Source organism: Candida albicans, chromosome 3 (assembly GCF_000182965.3).
Source record: "Candida albicans SC5314 chromosome 3, complete sequence".
NCBI lineage: Eukaryota > Fungi > Ascomycota > Pichiomycetes > Serinales > Debaryomycetaceae > Candida > Candida albicans.
Window position 1 is genome coordinate 94,049 of NC_032091.1, and position 24,311 is coordinate 118,359.

General features: G+C 33.3%; 10 protein-coding genes across 10 annotated transcripts; 6 read left to right on the forward strand and 4 right to left on the reverse strand. All coding sequences in view use genetic code 12, as the record gives it.

The window, feature by feature from the left end:
- Positions 1-1,603: 1,603 nt before the first annotated feature.
- Positions 1,604-3,139, forward strand: IFF11 (Iff11p; the record flags this gene model as incomplete). The annotated part of the gene is made up of 1 exon (XM_712681.1): positions 1,604-3,139. The coding sequence occupies one exon, from the start codon at positions 1,604-1,606 to the stop codon at positions 3,137-3,139; it is 1,536 nt and encodes a 511-aa protein (XP_717774.1).
- A 459-nt stretch (positions 3,140-3,598) lies between these two features.
- On the forward strand, positions 3,599-4,327 carry CAALFM_C300610WA (Golgi transport complex subunit; the record flags this gene model as incomplete). The annotated part of the gene is made up of 1 exon (XM_712679.1): positions 3,599-4,327. The coding sequence occupies one exon, from the start codon at positions 3,599-3,601 to the stop codon at positions 4,325-4,327; it is 729 nt and encodes a 242-aa protein (XP_717772.1).
- Positions 4,328-4,424: 97 nt separating this feature from the next.
- Positions 4,425-4,840, reverse strand: CAALFM_C300620CA (uncharacterized protein; the record flags this gene model as incomplete). Its single annotated transcript, XM_019475278.1, has 2 exons — positions 4,425-4,767; positions 4,830-4,840. 2 exons carry the CDS (start codon positions 4,838-4,840, stop codon positions 4,425-4,427), a joined length of 354 nt encoding a protein of 117 aa, XP_019330823.1.
- A 449-nt stretch (positions 4,841-5,289) lies between these two features.
- Positions 5,290-8,997, forward strand: CAALFM_C300630WA (uncharacterized protein; the record flags this gene model as incomplete). Its single annotated transcript, XM_712677.1, has 1 exon — positions 5,290-8,997. The coding sequence occupies one exon, from the start codon at positions 5,290-5,292 to the stop codon at positions 8,995-8,997; it is 3,708 nt and encodes a 1,235-aa protein (XP_717770.1).
- A 785-nt stretch (positions 8,998-9,782) lies between these two features.
- CAALFM_C300640WA (uncharacterized protein) lies at positions 9,783-11,267 on the forward strand (the record flags this gene model as incomplete). Its single annotated transcript, XM_712675.1, has 1 exon — positions 9,783-11,267. One exon carries the CDS (start codon positions 9,783-9,785, stop codon positions 11,265-11,267), a length of 1,485 nt encoding a protein of 494 aa, XP_717768.1.
- A 2,053-nt stretch (positions 11,268-13,320) lies between these two features.
- Positions 13,321-14,850, forward strand: NGT1 (Ngt1p; the record flags this gene model as incomplete). The annotated part of the gene is made up of 1 exon (XM_712674.1): positions 13,321-14,850. One exon carries the CDS (start codon positions 13,321-13,323, stop codon positions 14,848-14,850), a length of 1,530 nt encoding a protein of 509 aa, XP_717767.1.
- Positions 14,851-15,037: 187 nt separating this feature from the next.
- Positions 15,038-18,697, forward strand: CAALFM_C300660WA (U2 snRNP complex subunit; the record flags this gene model as incomplete). Its single annotated transcript, XM_712673.1, has 1 exon — positions 15,038-18,697. The coding sequence occupies one exon, from the start codon at positions 15,038-15,040 to the stop codon at positions 18,695-18,697; it is 3,660 nt and encodes a 1,219-aa protein (XP_717766.1).
- A 415-nt stretch (positions 18,698-19,112) lies between these two features.
- On the reverse strand, positions 19,113-19,556 carry CAALFM_C300680CA (uncharacterized protein; the record flags this gene model as incomplete). Its single annotated transcript, XM_712672.1, has 1 exon — positions 19,113-19,556. The coding sequence occupies one exon, from the start codon at positions 19,554-19,556 to the stop codon at positions 19,113-19,115; it is 444 nt and encodes a 147-aa protein (XP_717765.1).
- On the reverse strand, positions 19,113-21,252 carry FKH2 (forkhead family transcription factor; the record flags this gene model as incomplete). Its single annotated transcript, XM_019475279.1, has 2 exons — positions 19,113-19,612; positions 19,689-21,252. The coding sequence occupies 2 exons, from the start codon at positions 21,250-21,252 to the stop codon at positions 19,113-19,115; spliced, it is 2,064 nt and encodes a 687-aa protein (XP_019330824.1).
- Positions 21,253-22,896: 1,644 nt separating this feature from the next.
- SWD1 (COMPASS subunit protein) lies at positions 22,897-24,240 on the reverse strand (the record flags this gene model as incomplete). Its single annotated transcript, XM_712670.2, has 1 exon — positions 22,897-24,240. One exon carries the CDS (start codon positions 24,238-24,240, stop codon positions 22,897-22,899), a length of 1,344 nt encoding a protein of 447 aa, XP_717763.1.
- Positions 24,241-24,311: the final 71 nt, after the last annotated feature.

A 24,311-nucleotide genomic window follows, 5' to 3' on the forward strand; every position in this document is an offset into this window, starting at 1 on the left:
TGGGTAGTTCTTGATTATCGGGTCGGGTAAGTATAACAACTGTTGGTTAATTGTAGACACTATCATAGCGTAATTGTTTGTGTACCATTCTGCTTCTTGTTTTCTGGAGTTAGACATACTGTCTGTTGTTGTTGTTAAACAAAAGTAACTGTACCTGAAACAATACAGCATTACAGCTTGCATTGTTCACTTGATGTCAAAAGTCATCTATGGGCTTTTAAAATATACAATACTTACAAATCAAGCAGTTTTTTAAACTAAATAAGTAATAAAAACTGCCAAGAATCTAGTATAAACAGTCCCAAACTTTTCTTTGAGTAGTAATTCCCTTAAAGGGTATCAAATCTCAAAGTTCCAAAAAGATAAAAATAACAACAATCGCGACCGCGACGAAACTACTGTATTTGGTCTGAAAAAAGTAGCCAATAACATACACAAAATGACCCTCTTCTAAATTCAATTTCCGGCTTCTTTGACTAAAAAAGGAGAAAGTAAGCTCATAAAAGTATTATTAACTAATAGCTTCTGAAACTAGAAAGGTAATTTAGTACTTCTAGATCCGTATACGTTTCTTTTGTTGTAATAGAGCTCAGTAATTACATTAGCAATTACATTAGCAATTTCATTAGCAATTTCAATTATTCCTTTTGCCAAGGATACTTTTCTTTGCTGCAAATCCGACAACAAAAATTTCTTAATACCTCTATGTTATAGAACAGAATGTTTAATTATTAAGATAGATTCAATTGAGCATCGTCGTTCTATTTTTAGGTCTCAGGGATTTATACTAGAAGAAAAATTTTCACACAAAAATTAGGGAATTAATTTATTGCCCTCTTTGTTTGAAAACAAAAAAAAAAAACAATAGTCCCCTTTCATTAGCATAATTGTTCGAAATTCACGGTGATCAGTATTCTATAAGTAGTTTCAAACCACGTAAATTTAATTATGGTTTTGAAACTTTAATTCCTGTAACCGTCAAGGAGAAAGTAAATTTATACGGATTAAAAAAAAAATTATGTGAACCAATAAGATCTTGAAAAAATTTTTTGATCCAATATAAGAAAATCAATATCGTTAGTAGTGAAAAATTATTAACTATTAAAGTTTAATTTGTATGTTGCTCTAGGCTTATAAACGTGTAAGCTTCAAAATCTACTTTTTTTTTATTAATTTATTTGATTCAGCTTCCATTTCGTATTGATGTAATTGCTCTTGATTGCATGTTTCATCACAAAATGAAATTGACGCAAAATATATTATTATGATGAAAACCAATAGTTGATAGTCTAAACTTGCTTAGTTTCTTATTTAATTCAAAACGCAGATTACTTATGTAAATCTCGTCATTAAACACGACTAAACACAAAATTGAAAAATCGAATGAAAAACTAGTAGACCTGAATACAGATTTGCAGCAACAACAACAACAACATCAAGTGATCTTGTTCGTCAACATATTTAACAACAAATCAACAAACAGCTAATGCTTTTTCATTCTTTTTTGGTCAAGTATATAAAGATATAAACTTTTCCATGACTTGGATCTTTTTTTTTCTCTTTTCTTCAGCTCAACACTAGTCTTTCGTTTTCATAATCAAAGATGTTATTGTCAAACCTTGTTATTCCCTTATTAGCTACCAGTGCTACTGTGTCAGCTACATTTGATGTCACTTCTTCATTAACCAAATATGCTGCATTTGATTTTGGTGTTGGTGACATTTCCATTCAAAAGAGTGCTTCATTTTCTTTAATCAACACTTTTGATTGTGCTTTCCAAGGTGATATTAACATCGAAAAAGATTGTGAGTTCCTTATTGCTTCTACTGCTAAAGCCTTAAAACTTACCTTTAACAACATTTTCCACAAGATTGAAAACAAGGGTAAATGGATCGTTCACACCTTAGAGTCTGCCGCTGCTAGTACATGTAATATTATTGTCAAGTCTTTTGTCAACACTGGTGAAATCATTTTGGCTTTCAAAGGTCACGTTTTGGCTCCGATCATTAACATTGCCGCTTCCCATTGGGTAAATCACGGTTGTTTACATCTTTTTCAAGAAATCAAATCAATCTCTGTCGCCATTTTGGGTGTTGTTGGTGGCACAATTGAAAACCATGGTACTATTTGTTTAACCAACCAGCTCTGTAAACAAGTAACAAAAATTATTGGTAGTGGGTGTATTGCCTTGGAAAAATCTTCTTCATTCTTTATTTCCAACTCATTCTTGTCAATTGATGCTCAACATACTTTCTACTTGGGTGAAGGTAACCCAACTATTCAAGCTCAAGCAGTGTCACTCCCACAAACATTCAAGGTTGCCAATTTTGGTGCTAATGGTTCTCATAAAATTGGTTTGAACTTGCCTTTGTTGTCTATTACTATTGCTGGGAAAAAAGGTTGGTCTTACGACACCAAAACTGGTATTTTGACATTGACTGCTAATGGATTCATTTCCCAAAAGTTTGACATTGGTCTTGGTTACGATCCTTCTAAGTTTGAAGTTTGTACTGACAATTCAGTTGGTATTGTTTCCGTTATCAAAGGTTCTATCAAATACAATGGTCCATGTCCACATGCTGGAAGACCATCAGTGTGTCAAATTTGTCCAGGCGTTCCAACTCCTCCAGTTATTACATCAAGTGCCACCGCTATCACAAGCACCCAATCAAAAACTACTAGTTCCTCATCCACTTCAAGTATTGCTACTACTAGTACTACCAGTAGTAAACCTAAGCCTACTACTGTTTCTACTAGCTCTATTGCTTCTACAACTACTCCAGATGGATCTTACTCCACCTCATTCGTCACTGTTACTGCTGAAACCACTAAGGTTGTTACTATCACTTCTTGTTCTAACAATGCTTGTCATCCAACAACTGCTCCAACTGGTCTTACTGTCGTCACACTTACTACTTCTGATGTCAAAACTGTTGTCACTACTTACTGTCCATTGACTCAAACTGTTACTTTGGGTGTTACCGGTACCAAGACTGTCGATTTGGGTTGCCCAACCGGTTACTTTGGTTACAACGGGTACATTGGTAAAGGTGTTAGTATCGGTCATGGCGGTGCTGCTGCCAGTGCCAGTGCTGGTTTCCAAATTGGATTTGATATCTTCAAAAATCACCACTTTTAAAAAGTTATCCATTCTGCTTAACTAATACCAGTTTATTCTTTTTATATTTTTCCGGCAAATAACTGGTACGATCAGAACTTCGTTTATGGTATTTAAATTTTTTTCGATTTTACTGTTATTTTGACTTTCACAATACAGTTTTTATTGGCTTATATCCCTTTTGTTTTTATGATATTTTTGTATATTCTTTCTCTTTACTAAAAGTATTAATTTTTCTATAGCTTATAAGTATATTATAAAATGCCGAATCTATACTTAGTCGAATAATTGTAAAGAAAAATAAACTTCGACCATGTTTGTGGGCACGTCTTAAACCCCCAATTCTTTTGAATGTTAACATATTGTTTTGAAAAAATTGATCGAGCCAGATTTTTTTTTTTGGTTGATTTTGAATTTTGGTTAACACTTTTCCATTTTTTTGTTTACTTATTATACTTGGATTGATATTACAACTGCAAAATGACAAACACTGACGAGTCATTGTCTATGTATTTTGACGATGACTTCAATCCATCCAGCTACATTGACAAACTTGTGAATTCAATAACCAATCTGAATCCAGCTAGCTCGACAACACCAGTTTCGGCATATTCAAAACAGTCGTTAACAAAACTATCCAACGACATATCCCATTTGATAACTCATCTTGATTACTATACGAACATGTTAACCAATGATAGCTTACAAAAGAAACTAGACGCATTAGATAAATCAAATGAAATAATTAATAATAATGAAGAGAGTGGCACCACGAGATTGCAATATAATGTACATGTTTTCAATAACGCCGTGTTGTCTTTACAAACAGAGTTGAATGAGATCAATAGGCAGTTGGACGAGTCAACCATAAATAATGAAGCTATTCTGAAACTAATCCAATTGAAACAAGTCAAATCTAACCTTACAAAGGTATTACATATATTTGAGTTAGTCTACAATTCAATATCTCAAGACGACGAACTATCTTTCACAGTTGACAAATTTCAAAATGCTCTTGATGAGTTATTTGCCTCAATAAAAAATCAATTAGATACCAGTGACAAAAATGTCAAGTTATTAGCACAAATTGATAAACTACTAGAAATGAATGGTTTATTTACACATTTGTCAAGATTCAATACTGTTTTTAAGAAATTTCTTACCAAACTATCAAATGAAAAGGAGGTATATTTAAATAGCAAAAGGTAAATTAGATTGGAAGGGGCAACTATATACAAGTGAAATATAAGTTCATGTTCTGTCCTCTTTCTTCTTCAACCCGTAAAACCAATACCACGATAAAAGTTTAATCTTTCTTTTCTTGGGCTTGTTGCTGTCTGGACAAATTTCTATTCAACACATCTAATTTTCTCATTTCTTCACGAGGATCAAAATTCCCAGTGGATAAGTTATCAAAGGTTTCATCATATTTACCTGTTGATAAAGGTGCGTTACCTCTCATTCTTTTTCTCATATCAAACATCCCATTTTTGCATTCCATAAATGCTCTGAACTGTGCTTTACATAATTCGGGTAAGTCTTTTTTTAAATCGGGATCTGACAAACATTCTTTTGGTGTGTGTCTATCTAGTAGAACACATGGAGATCTTTGTAAACATATAGCAAGAGCTTTTCTTTGATCTTTGCAACTAAACTTGAGTTAGTAACGTAAGAAAGTATTAAACTTTTTGGGGGTAAAGTCGGTACATACCTAGCACCCATTATTCCGTATGTGGTGTGATATATATTGATGGTTATATTTTTTTTTTTTGCTCTGTATGATTTTTATTTTCTTTTTATTTCTCGGCTTGGAGCTTTCTCTCGCCTTGTGGGGGGAAGACGGAACTAGCATGCTCCCATTGCTCAGCAATAAAAATGTACTAACAAATATCTCAACTGGCAATGTTTCCACCAGTAGATTTTAGAATAAGTATTCTTCTGTGAAATATTTTCTGGTAAGCTCTACAGGTGTCTTTATTCCAGATGTAGAGAAAACAACAACTGCTTCGGTTTACACACCGTGTTCTCGCTTGCAAAGCAAAACCAAAAAAAAAAAAAATTACAACAAACGAAACCATAGTCCGATCATACTTCTAGAAATAACGAGCTTACATAAATCTACATTCATTTGAACAACAATACATTGGATTCTGCATAACCATTAAGTATTCATGACTATAACATTTATTCCAGGAGAAGTCAACAAGAGTAATTATTCTGTTGCGCATTCCAATTGGAAGAACCACCACATTATAGCATATGGTTCCGGTAACAACTTGATAATTACCGGTGGCACGGTTCAGCCAACTAACAAAAACCCAAATCCATTTAATGTAGACAAGAGCTTGCAAACAATATATTTGGATAGAGATCCACTGGCTATTGATATCAACCCTGAAAACGGATACATACTAGTTTCTATTGAGTCCAAAATTCTCGTCTATAAACCAATGAACGAGTATATGAAAATACCTAAATGGCAACTGAGTATTGAAATAGATGTCAACGAGTCTACAATAAACTGTATTAAGTGGGCATCAGAGGAAAATGAAATTGTCGTAGGTACGGATTCGGGATTATACTTGTTTTATTTGTACGAGGAATATGGGGAGTTGAAATATAGAAAACGATGGCAAGCAAATCAAGTTAACCCTGTTACTGAAATATTGGTAACCCCTAATTCAAAAATGATAATGACGAAAAGTGGACTGTTTGATCGGTTAATTAAAGTCTGGACAAGAATCAGCTATGGTGATGAAAACACTTTGTTTGAAGTAACCTATTTACCACATCCACAGGGGACGTTTGTGATCGATTATCATTTGAAGAAACAAATCACTGAAGAAGACAAAAAGAACGAAATAGATGCATCCATGGCTAACATCAAAAATATTCGAGACTATTTAAACAATGCGACCGATGAAGGTGAAGTTATCTATTCGTTTTGTTCGGACTACAAATTCAGAGTGTGGGCTTCATGTGAACATAGTGGTCATAACCAGATAAATAATTGGGCTACACTTGATTTGAAGGAAGTTTTCCTGAAGATAAGTACTGTTATTGTGATAGAGAATTACCATTTACGTGAGACATTGATCCCTGCCTTGAAGAATAGTGATTGCACTTTATTCAACGGTTTAGATATTAATGATTTAGATTTATTGTTTGTTGTATCAGATACTGCAGAAGTAAAGATTTATGCTATCACAAATATCTCACAGTGTCCACCAACCAAAATTCTTTTTACACCAATATCAGGGAACTACCATTTTGGTAAGAATGAATATCCATTGATCAACACACAAGTAAAAACAGAGAAAATATCAAGCAGTTATATTGAATCGGAAGAGTTTATCACTACCGTATTGAAACCGCTATTAGTGAAAGAAATTTGCATATTAAATGAAAGAGTGCCCTTTTTAACCTTTTTGCTACATGACAGAGTTAAAAACACATTGAGATTTAATATTATGAATATCGAAAAGTTAGCACGTGGCTCCAAACTTGAATCTGTATTGATAAACAAATACCAAGGCCACACCAAATCAATTAGAAAGTTAGTCAAGTCAAACTCGTCTTTCTCACAGAACAATGTGTTGCTTTCCATTCTGAATTTCCCTCAACATAATTATATTTGGGAACCAATGTTGCTTCAAACTAATACCATGTCGGTGACTAAAAGATTCCAGATAAATGTTGAGTCAGGTATAGTGAATGCAGTGATAATCAATGATGTAGAGCCACCAGTTGATTGGAAACGAAGACACATTGTTGTTACCACAGGCAGGAACAACGAAATTAGTGTTTGGGATTGTAATGGCTCTACTAATGATGATCAACCCGCAGATTTAATTACCAAGGTTAAAACTGGGGTTGAGAAAGATCCATTGGTGTTTGTTTTAACCGAGTATCCTGATAATACTCAAGCAGAAAGAAAGTATTGTGTTGTGGCATTGTATGCCCATGATCAAATAAAATCATGGAAACTTTCCTTACATTATAAACAGAATAAGATTACTGATATATTATTTGATGAAGAAAGCGTAGCTTCGCTTCCTCAAGAGGAAGAGATTTATCAAGCCACTGCCGTGGATGCGTTTGTCTCCGAGGCAAACAAAAGTTTAATTGCAGTGATTTCCAAAAATGGATTGCTAAAGAGCTATTCGTTAAATTTTGACGAGTCTATTAGATGGAAAAAAGTCAGTGAACTTGAAACAAATGTTTCCGCTGCTAGCAAGATTCATGGTTCAACTGTTATTAACAAATTTGCTGTTGTGGATTCTACTGGTTATAAATTGTCAATATGGGATGTCATGCAGGGGGTGTTGGAATATGAAGAAACCTTCCCAGAATCAAATGGTCCAGTTACGGATTTGGACTGGACGTTTCTTAGTGCATCAAAGATGAAACTGACCTCAAATGCTCTTTTATCTGTTGGATTCAGTCGTTTTGTATTATTGTACACTCAGTTACGTTATGATTATACAAACAAAATTCCAGCATATGCTACATTGAAGAAGATTGACATTTCCGATTTTACATCACATGAAATTGGAGACCTGATATGGCTAGATGGAGGCTACTTAATCATTGGTGCCGGTAATCAATTTTTCATTGATGATAGGTGGGTGAAATTAGGGTCAAGTGCTATCGACAGTACCATACGTCAATTGATGAGTGGGTACACGGACGACGATGAAGAAATGGTATTTGATATTTCTTATTTAGTTAGAGTTCTTAATGGTCCATTACCAATTTTCCATCCACAATTTGTGATACAAGCTTTGTTTATTATGCAATTTACTGCGGTGAAGAAAATACTTGTACAATTATTCCAAGTCATTCGAAGAGGAGATGTTATCACATGGGATTTGAACACTGATGTTGAGAACTTATTTCGTAATGATGAAATCTACCAGCCTAAACGAAGAATGTCATTAACTTTGGATACATTCACTGAGTTTAATGATGAGGTGGCTGATTTATTGATTGAGAGACTTATGAAAATATCCTTACCTTTGTTGACCCGACACCAGCAATCAACTTTGATTTCCACAATTGTTATAGTTAAAGATTTTACAAAGGATATGTTGGTAGAATTGGATCCTAATGGAATCAGATATTTAATTCTGTTGAAATTATCGAGTACTGCGACTGCCACATCAACATCTTCTGCAACCACAAAGAAACGATTAGCCCAAATACAATGGGCCATGATGTGTAAGACTCCTGACATTCTATTAGAACATGTTACTAAGCATTATGGAGGTAAAATTAAATGGAAGGAAATGAAAGATAGTGGTATGCCATTTTGGGTTGAAAAAAATTCATTCACCAAACTATTTGAAAAAATGGCTGCTTTGGAGTTCAAGGATGCACCATTGGGTAGAATATGTTTGTATTATCTTCTGTTGAAGAAGAAAGATATTTTGATTAGATTGATCAAACATAAAGACGATAAAGAAAAGAATAAAATTATTGGCTTTATGCAAAAAGATTTTACGCAAGCTTCTAATAGATCTTCAGCATTGAAAAATGCTTATGTGTTATTAGGGTTGCATCGATATTTGGATGCTGCATACTTTTTCTTATTAGCAGATGCTCCTAAAGATTGCTGCAGAATACTTGCAGATAAAGTTGATTCTGATCTTGCAGTTGCCGTTGCTAAAGTGTATGGAGTTGAAGATATAGCTGAAAATCAATTACTGATTTCAAACATGGATTATTTACACGATCCAATTCTTTTGTTGAATAGTGATAACTTTTACAAATCAGAGTTATCGGAGACGCTTATTAGAATTTGCATGATTTACACTAGAATGGGTTGTGATTATATTGCCTTAGAGTTATTGAAAAATTGGAAGTTTGCTGATAAGTAGTTCATGAGCTTGTGTATACAAGTTAGGATTGTAATACAAATGGCTGTCAATTTGTTGTAACAATTCTTCGTTTCCAAGGCCAGTCCCGAAGAAATATTATAATTAACTGTTATTGGTTCCGGGAAGTTTCAAAAATTGAGGAGAATACCATACGTTGAGAGTAGTCAAAGATTCCTTGTTGGTCTATACGAAGAGGAGGGGAGCAGCTTATATGGTAATACAAGTTCATTGTATTATCAAACTCCGAGAATTTCATACCCCCCACCAGATATACAACAAAAGATTTTATAATGTTGGGACAATGTTTATCAACTCAAACCTCAACAAGTTCTATCAAGTCTTGAATTAAATTATTTCAATATTTTGGTCTTTGGGTGTTTTATCTTGTTCCTCCGACTCCCGGGGTTCCAATTGATTAGTACTGTTGTTGTTGTGGCTCATAATTATATTGTATAGTAGGTTATATTATTTGCCCATTTAACACTACCACTCATGTAGATTGCTGCAATAATCAAATTGACTGCATAAAATTAAAGAGAGGGGAGGAGGGAGGACCACAACAGTAGTAGTAGTAATAGTAGTAGTAGGAATGCAAAAAAAAAACCAACAAACCGAAAAAAAAAAAGAAATTATTGAATTTCAAATTTTCAAACTACAGTAAGGCTTATAACGATTAAATTTTTTTTTTTATTTATATTTCTTTCTTTCCTATATTAAGTTCTTTCCTTTCCTTTCCTTTTTTTTATTTCTTTTACATATAGATACATTTATCCTTTTAGAATATAATGACAATTGAATCAAATTTAGAATCCAATAGATCTGAAGAATTAGATAATTTATTAACCCAATTAAAACCTCGGTTACTTGCTTATATTGATGAAGCTGATCCTAAATCATCCAATTATAAACCAGAATCCTTGGGTACTTTCCATGAACCAAAATTTTTAAAGCAACAATTTATTGATCCCGATAATGATTTAGATAAACCATGCAGTGAAGAAGAATTATTTGAAACTATTGATAAAGTATTGAAATTTTCAGTAAATACTTGGAACCCTGGATTTTTAGATAAACTATATGCCTCAAATAATCCTATTGGGGTGATTTCTGATATATTATTGAGTATTTTAAATACCAATTCTCATGTTTATACTGTTTCACCAGTGTTATCAGTGCTTGAAAATTATATTGGTAAAAAATATGCTCAATTATTTTTCCATAATGAAACTTGTGGGGGGTTAACTTTTAGTGGTGGGTCTTGGTCCAATATTACCAGTTTGCAAATTGCCAGATCGTTGAAATATCCTGATACTAAAGTCAAGGGCAATGGTAATTACAAGTTTGCCTTGTATACTAGTAAACATTGTCATTATTCTGTTGAAAAAGGGGCTATCTTATTGGGATTGGGATCAGAAAATGTATTTAAAGTTGATGTTGATGAAAATGGTGTAATGGATGTTGATTCTTTGAAACAAGTGATTGAAAAAACCAAGAAAGAAGGCTATACCCCATTATATATTAATGCCACTGCCGGTACTACTGTGTTTGGGTCCTATGATCCATTCTTGGAAATTAGTAAAGTTGCCAAAGAACACAATATCCATTTCCACATTGATGGATCCTGGGGTGGAAATGTTATTTTTTCACCAAAATATAGAGATAGATTAGCCGGAAGCGAATATGCTGATTCCATTACTGTTAATCCCCATAAAATGTTGGGTATTCCAAACACTTGTTCATTTTTGTTGTTGCCTCAAGTGGCCAATTTCCAAACTGCCATGTCATTGAAAGCTCCTTATTTATTCCATGGACGTGAACTGGGTTCTGATGAAAATTATGATCTTGCTGATGGTACAATGGGGTGTGGTAGAAGAAGTGATGCCTTCAAATTTTACTTGGGTTGGTTATATTATGGTGAACAAGGATTCGCCAAACGTGTTGAACATGCTTATTCTATTATGGAATATTTTGTTCAATCAATAAGATCAAATCCTAATTTCGAAATTGTTGGTCCTCAATCACCTCAATGTCTTCAAGTTTGTTTCTATTATCATCCAGCAACTGTGAACAAATCAAATACTGAAATAACAAGATATGTCTCGAGAAAATTACATAAATTAGGGAAATATTTAGTTGATTTTAGTCCTAATCCTGTTGATGATACTCAAGGTGAATTTTTCCGTGTGGTGTTCAATTCTCCTATTTTGAGTGATAAAATTGTTGACGAATTGATCGCTTCAATAATTAGTGTGGGCAAAGAATTAGAGTAAACAGGGACGGTGAGGTGATACCAATGAATGCTTATCAATATATATTTTTACAAATAAAGATTATGATATACATATATAATGTAGCTGTTATCTCTATTAATTGGATTTCTCGATCCTTACTTATCTATGGTTTATTGTTGTAATCTGTTGAATAAACTTGACGATAGATTAAAACTACGCTTACGTTAGGGGTCTTAACGCGGAATGTTTTTCCGATTCAACAAAAAAAAAGTAACATTGGTTTCATGTTACATTAAGAAGTACAATGTAACATGAATGTTTTTTGGAAAAGTTCTGTTGCAATTTGAATACAACATAATTTATAGTTAGCTATAGATCATTGCAACCAGTATTGTTTACCCCAGGTGAGTGTTTGATTCTTCCCCACACAATCTGACAAAAACTTTAACACAATCCGACTAGTAACAACAATATTATTCTCGAAATCTTGAACTTTGAGTTGTGGGAAACGTATAAACTGGATGGGAAGATGTATATCGGCGAATTATCCGATAAAACCTTGTCTTTTTAGGGTAGTTAGAATTTAGTTTTAGAACTTAGTTGATATTTGATATCAACGGTTTGTAACTATAAGCTCAAGTGGGACATAATTTTCTGATGCAAACCAATATTCAAGGTATACACTACGAGTTGTTTTGATGTTTTTTATTATTGTTGTCTGGAAATACCTAACAAATGTTTCAAACGGTGCCTGTTGTTTAACAAAATGCTAAAGGCATATTTCAGATACATGAACTGATATTTGGTTTATTGCAAGCCTACTCAGTTCAGCTGGATTAGCACACAAAACTACTGCTGAAAAGCCTTCTAAACAGCTTTGTAAAGTGACGGGAATAAATGTCCAAGGCATTATGTTCCCAATACGACTAACTTCGTGAAAAGATCTTGAAAATCTTATATTAAATGGCGTTATAACAGTGTTTGTTTTACTTTTAACAATAGCTAGTAAACTACATTTTTCGGTAGTTTGACCCTAAATAAAGACTAACATTCTCACTTAATAGACGGTAGCTGCAGGGATGAAATTAAACAATCCACCAAGTAGTAGTGAAAGGGGAAAATTTCTGTTGCATTTAATGGGTTGAGCTTTATATACAGGAAATGTAACATGGTAACATTTTACGATTTTTCGATTTAATTTAGATAAGTTTCTTGCCACAAGAATTTATTGTTTTACATAAGCCACTCTGTAATAATGAAGGACTTTGTAATATGAGCTGAAACACCTTAGTTACTGTTCAACATCACTACTCTGTGCTTATCCAATAGTGGTAGAAGATTTTACTAAGGACCAAGAACTTTGACATTGACAGGTGGAATGAGAGCGCATAATCTTGTCGTCGGAAAAAATGAAGTGTGGGAAAAAAATTTTTCCCTTCTGTTAGGGTTAATTTCTTAAAGGCTATAAAAGTGGAGAATGTAATGCGGCTATCTATTGTTGTATTGTTTTTTTTTTTTTAACCCACACGATGATGGAAATCGACAATCAGTTTAACAAAAAAGGAATAACTCGAGGGCTTTTTTTTGGTATATGAAATACTCTTCCTAGTATAATCTTAAATCTATAAAGATTAGAAGTATATAGATTTCTTGGTTTCCACTTGTTTTTTTTTTTTTTCTGGTTTCATGTTCCATTTTTATTTATAAAATACTACCTACATACAATTGAAATTAGTTTGTTTTTACTTTGCTTAAAGATACTTGATTGAATTACTCAAAACAATAAAGTTATTTCACATTGTCTAATCTAATAAACGTCACTCGTTAACTAATAGAGTTTTTTTTTTTTTTGTTATTTCCTTGTATCTAGATTGGAAAGTTTTCAAAAGATAAAGTGGAGACACCAGCAATTCAAAAAGAAAAATACCTAACCACAGATTTACGGCATTGGAACAACCCTTGTTTTTGCAATTCAAGATCTATAAATTCTAATCAATATACCTTGATATCATAAAATTTAAAAAATAATTATTCTTTTTTTTTTCATTTTAATAAAATAAAACTTTTTACTTCAACCCAACTAGCAAATCAAATGGAGAAAGATCAAACTAAAATGGATATTAATTCCAATACGAGTTCAAGTAACAAAGATTTAGAAGTTCAACCAGAACATTTAGAATTAAAACATCATACAAATGCCGAAATTGAAGCTAGTGGAAGTTGGATTGATAAACAAATCAATATTTTAGGAGCCAAATTCCGGTTCTCTAGTGCTATGTGTCAAATAGTGTTACTTGCCTTTGTGGTGTTTTTGACCCCAGGTATGTTCAATGCCCTTTCTGGGATTGGTGCAGCTATTAGTGATAAAAAAACTGCTGATCTTGCTAATACAGCATTATATGTTACATTTTCAACTGTTGGGTTTTTCGCTGGTACTATTTGTAATGTTATTGGTGTCAAAATGTCGTTGGTGTTTGGTGGGTTTGGGTATGCTATTTATGCCGGCTCGTTGTTGTCATTCAATCATAATGAAAATAAAGGATTTGTTATATTTGCTGGTGCATTTTTAGGGTTCTGTGCCTCTCTTTTATGGGCAGCTCAAGGAACCATTATAATGTCATATCCAACTGAACAAACCAAAGGTAGAGCCATTATGGTATTTTGGGTCATCTTCAATTTGGGTGCAGTCATTGGTTCAATTATCCCATTAGCAGAAAACATGCACAACCAAGGTTCATCTGCTAGTGATGGGACTTTTATTGCTTTTATTATCTTGATGATTTGTGGATCAGTATTGGCTAATTTCATGTTACCAATTTCTAAAGTATGGAAATCAGATGGTACTAGAGTAATGACTAAAACTCACCCTTACTGGAAAGACGAATTGATTGGATTAGGTAGAACATTAATTAAAGAACCAAAAATCTTGTTAATGTTCCCCATGTTTTTCGCTTCCAATTGGTTTTATACTTATCAATTCAATAATGTCAATTATGGTCGTTTCAATTTAAGAACAAGATCGTTAAATTCATTGTTATATTGGTTAGCACAAATGTTTGGTGCCATTGTATTGGGTTATATTCTTGATTTCAAGAAATTTAAACGTTCAACTCGTGCCAAAATTGGTTGGGCTATATTATTTGTCACTAGTTTAGCCATTTGGGGTGGTGGTTTAAAATTCCAAATGAGTTTCACTCGTGAAGAAGTCGAATCAAAACCACCAAAGATCTCTCAATTGGATTTCAAAGATGGTGCTTATATCGGTCCAATGTTCCTTTACATATTTTACGGTGTTTTTGATGCTATTTTCCAAACTTATACAATTTGGGTATTGGGAGCCATGTCCAATAATCCGAAAAAGACTGCTCTTTACGCTGGGTTTTACAAAGGTATTCAATCTGCTGGGGCTGCTATTGCTTGGAGATTGGATTCTCTTGAAGTTAAATATATGAGCTTGTTTGCATCTTCATGGGGATTGGTACAAGGTTCTTTAGTATTGGCTATTCCGTTAATATTTTTTATGATTAAAGACCATACTGCTTTGGAAGATGATAATATGGGAGAAGTTGTCGATGATGCTGAGTTAGATGTAGTCAAATCAACAACAGTACATATTGAGTAATGATATATAATGATATAATACATTAGAATTTACAAATTAATTTTCTTGTCTTTGTATAAACTCAAAGATACAAGTCAAATCATCTTATTCCGTAAAAGTGGTTGGCTAATCTATCCTGTTGGAAGTAGAATTTGATATTGTTAATGTTTTGCTTGGTGTTTGTTTTTTTCGAATTTTGTGTTTGGTGATGATGATGAGAGATGGAAATATCTCGGGACCAAAAAAAAAAAAATTTACCACCAAGTGTAGACCATTTTCTTTCTACAAAAACAGACATATTATAATGTTGATAAATGATGAATCAGTATACTTGTATAATTTAACTTTGAAGCCGCCTTCATATTATATATCCTCGATAGTGGGGCAGTTTTACAAACAAGACAATTCCACCAAGAATGCGCAACAATTAGTTCTTGTCTCATCTACTACATTACAATTATTCGAAATAAATGAAGAAGCAGGGAAACTTGAACTTCAATCTTCTCAAAACCTACTTGGAATAATCAATAGCATTGAAAAGATTTGTCTTTCTGAAGTTGACGGGGTAGTCATTACCAGTGATTCAGGAAATCTCTCAATTTTACAATATGACAATAAAACTAAAAAATTTATCTCAAAGATTCAAGAGCCAATGACAAAAAATGGATGGGGGAGAAATTATGTTGGTGAAAATTTGGCCATTGACCCTGAGAATCGATGTATATTAGTAGCAGCAATGGAGAAGAATAAGCTATTTTATAAAATAGAATCAAATTCTCTGGGAAGCAAGGAGTTAAGTTCACCTTTAGAGGCACATTCTAAGCAAGTATTATGTTTGAAAATAGTTGCGTTGAATACAGATCATAACAATCCATTATTTGGAGCTCTTGAATTGACTCCAGAGAAAAAGTGTATTATAAATTATTATGAATTAGATCAAGGTTTGAACCATGTTGTTAAAAAGAAACCCAATTCGTCAAATCTGGATCCATTACCCAATGATGTTAACTATTTGATCCCGTTACCTGGTCATATTGGAGGTATGGTTGTTTGTGGGACCAATTGGTGTTTCTATGATAAATTAGATGGTCCTAGAATATATTTACCTTTGCCAAGACGAAACGGACAAACACAAGATTCCATTATTGTTAACCACGTTACCCATGTTTTGAAGAAGAAAAAATTTTTTATATTACTACAAAACGCATTAGGTGATTTGTTTAAATTAACTGTTGATTATGATTTTGATAAAGAAATTATTAAGAATATATCAATTACTTATTTTGATACTATCCCACCGGCACTCAGTCTAAATATTTTCAAGAATGGATTTTTATTTGCCAATGTATTAAATAATGATAAATTGTTGTATCAATTTGAAAAATTGGGTGATGATTTAACAGAAGGTGAATTGGTCATCAATTCTTCGGATTATGAAAGTTTGAACAGTGTCCGGGAATCCGTCACCTCATTTAAGTTGAAAGGATTGGATAATTTGGCATTGATTGACGTTTTGGAAACATTGAGTCCTATAACTGATTCTAAAATTATAGATTCCAAATTAGTCACTTTATCTTCTCATTCATATGTCAAATCGATAACTCATGGTGTTCCAACAACTACATTAGTTGAGTCCCCATTGCCTATAACGCCAACAGATATTTTCACAACCAAATTATCACTAGAGTCGGCCAATGATGAATATTTAGTGATATCGTCATCGTTGTCTTCCAAAACATTGGTGCTTTCTATTGGAGAAGTTGTTGAAGACGTTGAGGATTCTGAATTTGTGTTAGACCAACCTACTATAGCAGTACAACAAGTAGGAATTGCATCAGTAGTACAAATTTATTCTAATGGTATTAAGCATGTGAGGACGGTAAATGGGAATAAAAAAACTACTGATTGGTTCCCGCCAGCAGGAATAACAATTACTCATGCCACTACTAATAATCAACAAGTTTTAATTGCCTTATCCAATTTAAGTGTGGTGTATTTTGAAATTGATGCAACTGATGATCAATTGATTGAATATCAAGATCGATTAGAAATTGCAACCACGATAACAGCAATGGCAATTCAAGAAAACATTAGTGAAAAAAGTCCATTTGCAATTATTGGCTGTTCTGATGAAACAATTCAAGTGGTCTCGTTACAGGAACACAATTGTCTTGAAATCAAATCTTTACAAGCATTATCGGCGAATAGTTCTAGTTTGAAGATGTTAAAACTGTCGGGTAAAGAGACACATGTACATATTGGTATGGAGAATGGTGTTTATGCAAGAATCAAAATAGATACTATAAATGGGAATCTCTCGAATAGCAGAGTTAAATATATTGGTTCCAAACCGGTAAGTTTAAGTGTTATTAAATTTTCTAATGAAATAGAAGGAATATTAGCTATTTCTTCAGCACCTTGGATATCTTATTTATACCGAGATTCTTTCAAGATAACACCATTGTTGGAAATTGACATTACTAATGGATCTTCATTCATATCTGAAGATATTGGTGGTGAAGGAATAGTTGGAATAAAAGATAACAACTTGATAATATTTTCTGTGGGTAAAGAAGATAGTGTATTTGACCCTCTGCAAGATTTGACAATTGCCACCACAAAATTGAGATATACTCCTAGAAAAATGATTACTAATGGAAATCGTTTGTTTATATCGGAACTGGAATATAATGTGCAAGGACCATTTAAATGCAATATAAATGGAGACGTAAAGGAGAATGTCGATGAAGATTACTATGAAGCATTTGGTTATGAATGGAAGCAAAATAGTTGGGCTTCATGTATTCAAGTTGTCGATAGCAAATCAAATCAAGTTATTCAAAGCTTGCAATTGGACGGAAATGAAAGTATTGTTTCTATGAGTGCTGTATCATTTAATAAAACGTCAACACCTTCAGTGCCTGCTTCACATCTTGTTGTTGGTGTGTGTACCAATCAAACTATTTTACCTAATTCTTATGATAAAAGTTATTTATATACTTTTAAAATTGGTAAGAAACATTTACAATTAGTTCATAAAACTGAATTGGATCATATACCACAAGTATTGGAGAATTTCCAAGACAAATTATTAGTTGCATCTGGTAATCACATACGATTATATGATATTGGACAAAAACAATTATTGAAGAAATCAACTACCATAATTGATTTTTCAACAAATATTAATAAAATCATACCTCAAACAAATCGAATTATTATTTGTGATTCTCATAAGAGTTCTATTGTATTTGCCAAATTTGATGAATCTCAAAATCAATTTGTTCCATTTGCTGATGATGTAATGAAACGACAAATCACTTCGATTATGAATTTGGATATTGATACATTAATTGGTGGTGATAAATTTGGGAATATATTTGTTACTCGAATAGATGAAGATATTTCAAAACAAGCCGATGATGATTGGACAATATTGAAAACTCAAGATGGGATTTTGAATAGTTGTCCATATAAACTACAAAATTTGATTGAATTTCATATTGGAGATATCATAACTTCATTCAATTTGGGTTGTTTGAATTTGGCTGGTACTGAAAGTGTCATATATACTGGATTACAAGGGACAATTGGATTATTGATCCCGTTGGTTTCGAAAAGTGAAGTTGAATTGTTATTTAATTTGCAACTCTATATGCAACAATCACAAAATAATCTTGTTGGTAAAGATCATTTGAAATTAAGAAGTTATTACAATCCAATTAAAAATGTGATTGATGGGGATTTATTAGAACGATTTTTGGAATTTGATATATCATTGAAAATTGAAATTTCTAGAAAATTGAACAAAAGTGTTAATGATATTGAGAAAAAATTGATTGATTTAAGAAATAGATCTGCATTTTAGAGTTGATTTGTTGTATATAAAGATTGTATCGCTTCTCGAACCTCGTTTTATAGATCACATAGTAATGAAAGCTGTAAGACTCCTCTTATGTATGTAATTATTACGTATATACGTGTTATGTATCGTTCCTAAATCTACCTTTGTCAATGGAAGAAATACAAAAAAACGGCAAAAGTTATATAAGCAACTGTCATCAATTCAAAAACAGAAATAGTAAATTAAAAAAAGGGAAAATTATTGGAAATTCCCCTTGGTTATGTTGTTGCAAAAGAAAAATAATTATATTTATATAATTCCAAAATAAACAAGTAGATCACTTAAAAAATAACAAACCCATACAAAACCAATAGTAAAATAAAGAAAGATAACACCATTATATCTGTGTGAGTGAAGTGTATCAAATAAATAGTATTTATCACAGATCAATCATTTCAGTCCGTTGTTTTTTTTTAAATGGCGAATTGGTTTCATCATTTTCCCTCTCTCGCTTTATTTTTCTATTCAATGTAGGACTATTATTCCCTACTTCTTCACTACTTTTTCTTACTGGTGATTGTCCATTAGGTGTACTAAATTGAACAAAATTCCAAAATGCCGGTGACGATTGATTTGTATTTGGACCACCAGCTGTGTTTTTCCCATTATTATTATTAGTAGTATTAGTATTAGTATTATTAGTATTATTATTATTATTGGTGCCGCTAGGATTACCTTTTGAACCTCTTTCCGGCGTATAGGCTTCTAAAGCAGTTATCTTTTTGGGACTGGCAAAGTTTAATCCAATGTCTCCATTTGTTGTTGTAGAAGCAGTTGGGGCAGTTGAAGTACTATCATTAGCAGAACTATTGAAATTGGACATTTCGTGCAACTGTGTTGTCGTATACGATGTGCTTCTCGAATGGCTTTCTGTTGATACTAATTCATAATATATTCGTTAGTAGCTGCTATTTCACGCCAATTTTGTGGACTATTAATTATTTAAAATACATACCTGTGCCTTTAGCCATCTTTGGTGTGTTGTTAGAAATAGATGGATTTCTTTTTGGAGAACTGGGCTCGGTTTTAATGTTACTCAGGGTGTAGCTTTGTTGTTGAGGTTGCATCATTGGTTGTCCTAGCTGGCCTTGTGGTCGCCCTAATTGGTTATATGTTTGGCCAATATGTTGCTGTTGATGTTGATACATAAGTGGGTTTTGCAGTTGTTGGTATGGTGTATAACGACGATCGCTATTTGACATATTGTAAATATTGGATTGTGGTATGTATCCCATGGAATTGGTTTGCATGGGATTAGAAGGAATTGTGTAATGGGGTTGCGACAAGTGTGGCTGTGAATTCTGTTGTTGTGGTGGTCGTTTTTGTTGTTGTTGTTGTTGTTTTTGTTGCTGAGGTATTGAAGCAGCGGTACCGTTGTGTATTTGTTGATCCATTGTATACTTGTGTGATTCGGGTAATTGGTTATGAGTAGCCAAATGTAAACTCAATTGTCTAGAAACTGAAGAACCTCTTCTTGTTTTCAGGATGGTTCCATCAGAAATTTTGTTTAAAAATTCTTCCTTGTATGATTCACTAATTTGCCATTTCATACCTTTTCCTGGTTCATTTGGTCTTCTTGGAACTTTTTCAAACGCTTTATTCAAGGACAAATTGTGTCTAATCGAATTTTGCCAACCAGTTTTCGAGTATTTATAGTATGCGTAATGATCAGCAATCCAATTGTAAATCTCAGATAATGACATTACTCCTTGAGGATTCGATAAGATTGCTTGCGTAATCATTGTCGCATAAGAATAGGGAGGCTTGATATCTTTGGCTTCCTCTTTTGACAAGTCTTGATCCAAATTTGATTGGAGCGAGTTTGCTGAAATAGATGAAGGGGAATGAGTTAGATGAGCTTTATCAAACATTTGAAAACTTGTGGAGCCACCGATACCAGGTCCACTTGAAATTCGTTTGTTCTGTTGTTGTTGTTGCTCCTTGTATCTGAGAAGACATTTCTCCAACATTTTCGGGGCAACAACTGCTGGAGCATCAGGCAAAATAAACATCATTTGGGTACCACCAATATCCAAAATTGCCCCCGAATGTAATGCATTAACATTTGGTGAATCAACATTAACTTTTTGACCGTCTATTCTTGCACCATTTCTTCCAAGAACTTTTAACTCCCAACATCTTAAATCTAGATTATAAGTAATAGCGGCATGCAGTCTACTGACTACTTTAGCTGGGCCCAAGTCAATATCTATTAAAGGTGTAGTTATATTAGTATTACTGGGTGCGGATAATTCAATATTTCTTCCTATCGAAACTGCCAATGACTTGACATAAAATGTCCAATCCTTACCAGCAATCTTAGCATAGGCTTGGATTTCTGTGGCTTGATTTTTCTCATTGGCATATGCAATAGAAACATTGGTTTTCTCCTCTGGAGCCAGTAACGTAGATACCACTGCATTTATCATATCCTGGGGATCTTCAAAAGAAGGAAGTAATTCATTACTATCTAGTGGTGAGTGGGGACGCTTTTTCGGTGTGATAAATTGTGCTGACATTTGTAAATAATCGTAAATCCTAGCAAAAAAATGACTAAAAAAAAACAGGATAAAGAAAAATTTTCTTACTTTTGCTTCCAATTGAAAAATTCAGATAAAAATAAATAACACGAATAATCCAAATATAATTAATCTGTAGTAATTGGACTTGAATCAAACGTATTTATTCAAGTTGAGCTAAAACTAAAAAGGAAGTAGTATGTGGTGTAATTATGCTAGTGTTGAATGAATTGGTGAAAAAAAAAATATATATTGCAAAAATAAAATGAAAACAAAGGAGAACGATAAAATAGAGTGGAGTCTAAAGTTGTTAATATTTTGACTGATGCTAGTTTGCAAAATTGGACTTCTTGCTTTGATAGTTCTAGCAAATGGTAACACAAGTATTACTGAATGAATCAAAAGTGTGTTATTGGTTGATAAAGAAGAACGTATAGAAAAGTTTGGTTTGCTGATTTTTGTTTTTGTTTATGTTTTATTATTTTTGTTGTTTTTTTTGAATCTTTTTGTTTTTTTCGTTCTGTCTTAATTTTTTGTTCTTTTTTTTGCTTCTTTTGCTTCTTTTGCTTCTCTTTAATTTTTTGGCCTCTCACACACACATACAAATTTATTTATTGACTTCTGCTGTTTTGTCTTATTCGCACGTACATCCCCCCTTCCCCATTCTTCCCATTCCCACCTACCTACCACCATTGGTTCTCAATCTTTTTAAACAATCCAATAAATTAATTACAAAAGTTATAAAGAAATTCAGTTAGACTATAGATAACTGAAATATTTTTGATGAATAAGAGATTAGCCGATGAATAGCGTTTACAGCTAAAACATTAACGCAGACAAGGAGGTACGGGCGGCAGTCACGGTGCTGGGCGGAACACGGAACGGAAAAACGAGTGCGTGAATGATCAAAAGTGCTGACAAATTTCTTTCACTAAACTAACTAGTTGATTTAGAGGATAATAGTGTTAGTTAAGTCACTAGCAACAGCTAAATATGATATTTCTTATACTATCGAATGTCTCCCAACTTCCTTATTGCAGGGATTGGTTGGAAATCCTACATATTCGTTTCAATGGGATAATATTAACTGGATAGCAACCACAATAACAGTAAAAAAAAAAACTAGACCAAACTTTGATTTCCCGCATCATGTGAGTTGTATCAAAACATGGTACCCCTCTAAGAAACTATTTCATATGAATCTACGTTTAATTGGATACACAGAGTTTTACTATGTCTAGATTGAAGTTATTTCCTTGTGTCCTCAACAAGCCACACCATTTACTCAAGCTGGATGATCTTACTAAGGACAACTGGAAACAAACGAATTGCAAACGGGAAAATCCAAACACGAAACGAATCTGGTTTTTTACCGCGTCTTTTTATTTGATTTTTGTTACACATCATTCCATCTTGCAACAAGCTATTAGATGACTCCGGATTAATAAATTTCTAGGCGAATAAAAATTCATTCGTTCAATTTATCTTACAACTTCACGTGTATTCTAAATAACAAGTTATTATTACATGCAAACTATGAATAGCTACAGCCTACTTCTGTCCAATATCCAGCAAATCACAAATGTCTATAATAGCTCTGCCCAGACAAATGCTAGAAGGAAGCACCTTATACGTCCCCAGCTTTTATTCATAGAAGTTCTTTTCATAATTGATGGGAATAATAAATGAATCCTGAGTTATATCAAAGCCTCGAGCATCAGTTGTGTCCATCTTTAGCACATCAGCAACATAGTCCTCTTCTTCCAATCGTTTCTTATGTAGCTCATCTTCATCGATAATATCAAACTCATCTTCCTTTTCTAAATATTCGATATTTTCTTCAATTTCAACAAAGTCCGGGGCCAAGGCACTCCATTTCTGAGGAAATTGTACTGACCAAAGATATATTATCCCACTGTCTAGTCCAATTGATCCTATTGTACAACGAGAATAGTTCCATTTGACATCTACTAATTCTTCATTGGACCCTTCTAAGATTTTCACTAATGATGCCATCGATGTTTCCCAAAGATATAGATCATGAGAGGACTGACCATGGGTTGATGCAACTAAAAACTCAGCATTGTGATTGAAGGATATTGAGTTCCATTGTAATCGATTCACCACATCTTGGTATTTATGATCGATTTCAAAATCCCAATCGTTGGAATCTTCCACATTGATTAAATCAGGTAGATCAATCTGTCGTATTATTCTATCAGATGAATTGACAGCTAGCTTTCTACCGTTCTGGGATATCATTAAATTCTTTATATTGGAGTTGGCTATTTTTATCGAACGGACCAAATTTAAGTTACTCGATGTAGTATCAAATATATTTAACCATCCTTTGCTGGTACCTGTAAAAATATAATTACCCTCATGAGTAAAAATCAGAACCAATGTCATGTGTTTTTCCATCTTCTTTCTTCTTTTTCTGGCAATTTCCTCTTCATCGTCGCCTTCTGTTGGTTCGTTCATTTCTAGAGGTGTCGTTGTCAATCTAGTAATCTGGGGTGGTTGATCTTTTGCTGTAAAATCCACATAAACGGGTGAATCTTCAAACAATGAAGCAGTGAAAACAAACGGGTTTGTGGGATGCATACAAGCCAGCCATATTGGTCCATCAAATTTAACTTCTCTGATAACTGGTGACTCATCAATATCTTTTGCATCAGTTATATTCACTTTGCTCAAATCCCATAACTTGACCCACCAATCCTGTGAAGAAGTCAATAGATACCTTCCACATTTAGACCATGTAATTGAAGTGATCGGTCTTATATGACAGTATTGGTTTAAATGAGCTATCACCCCGCTGGAGACCATCTCGTATATGACTATTGATCCATCAGATAATCCCGATGCTAAATAATCGCCCTTGTGGTTGAATTGGATTGCTACTGAATGACCATAATTTAATGTATTGGTTAATGTTTCAGGAAATTCTTTAGCCACCGAGAATGGATCTTGGAGGGATAAGTTCATAATCAAATGGGATTAAAATGTGGTTGTATGATAATTAGACAAGCAGACATGTTTACGTTATTTTTTTTTTT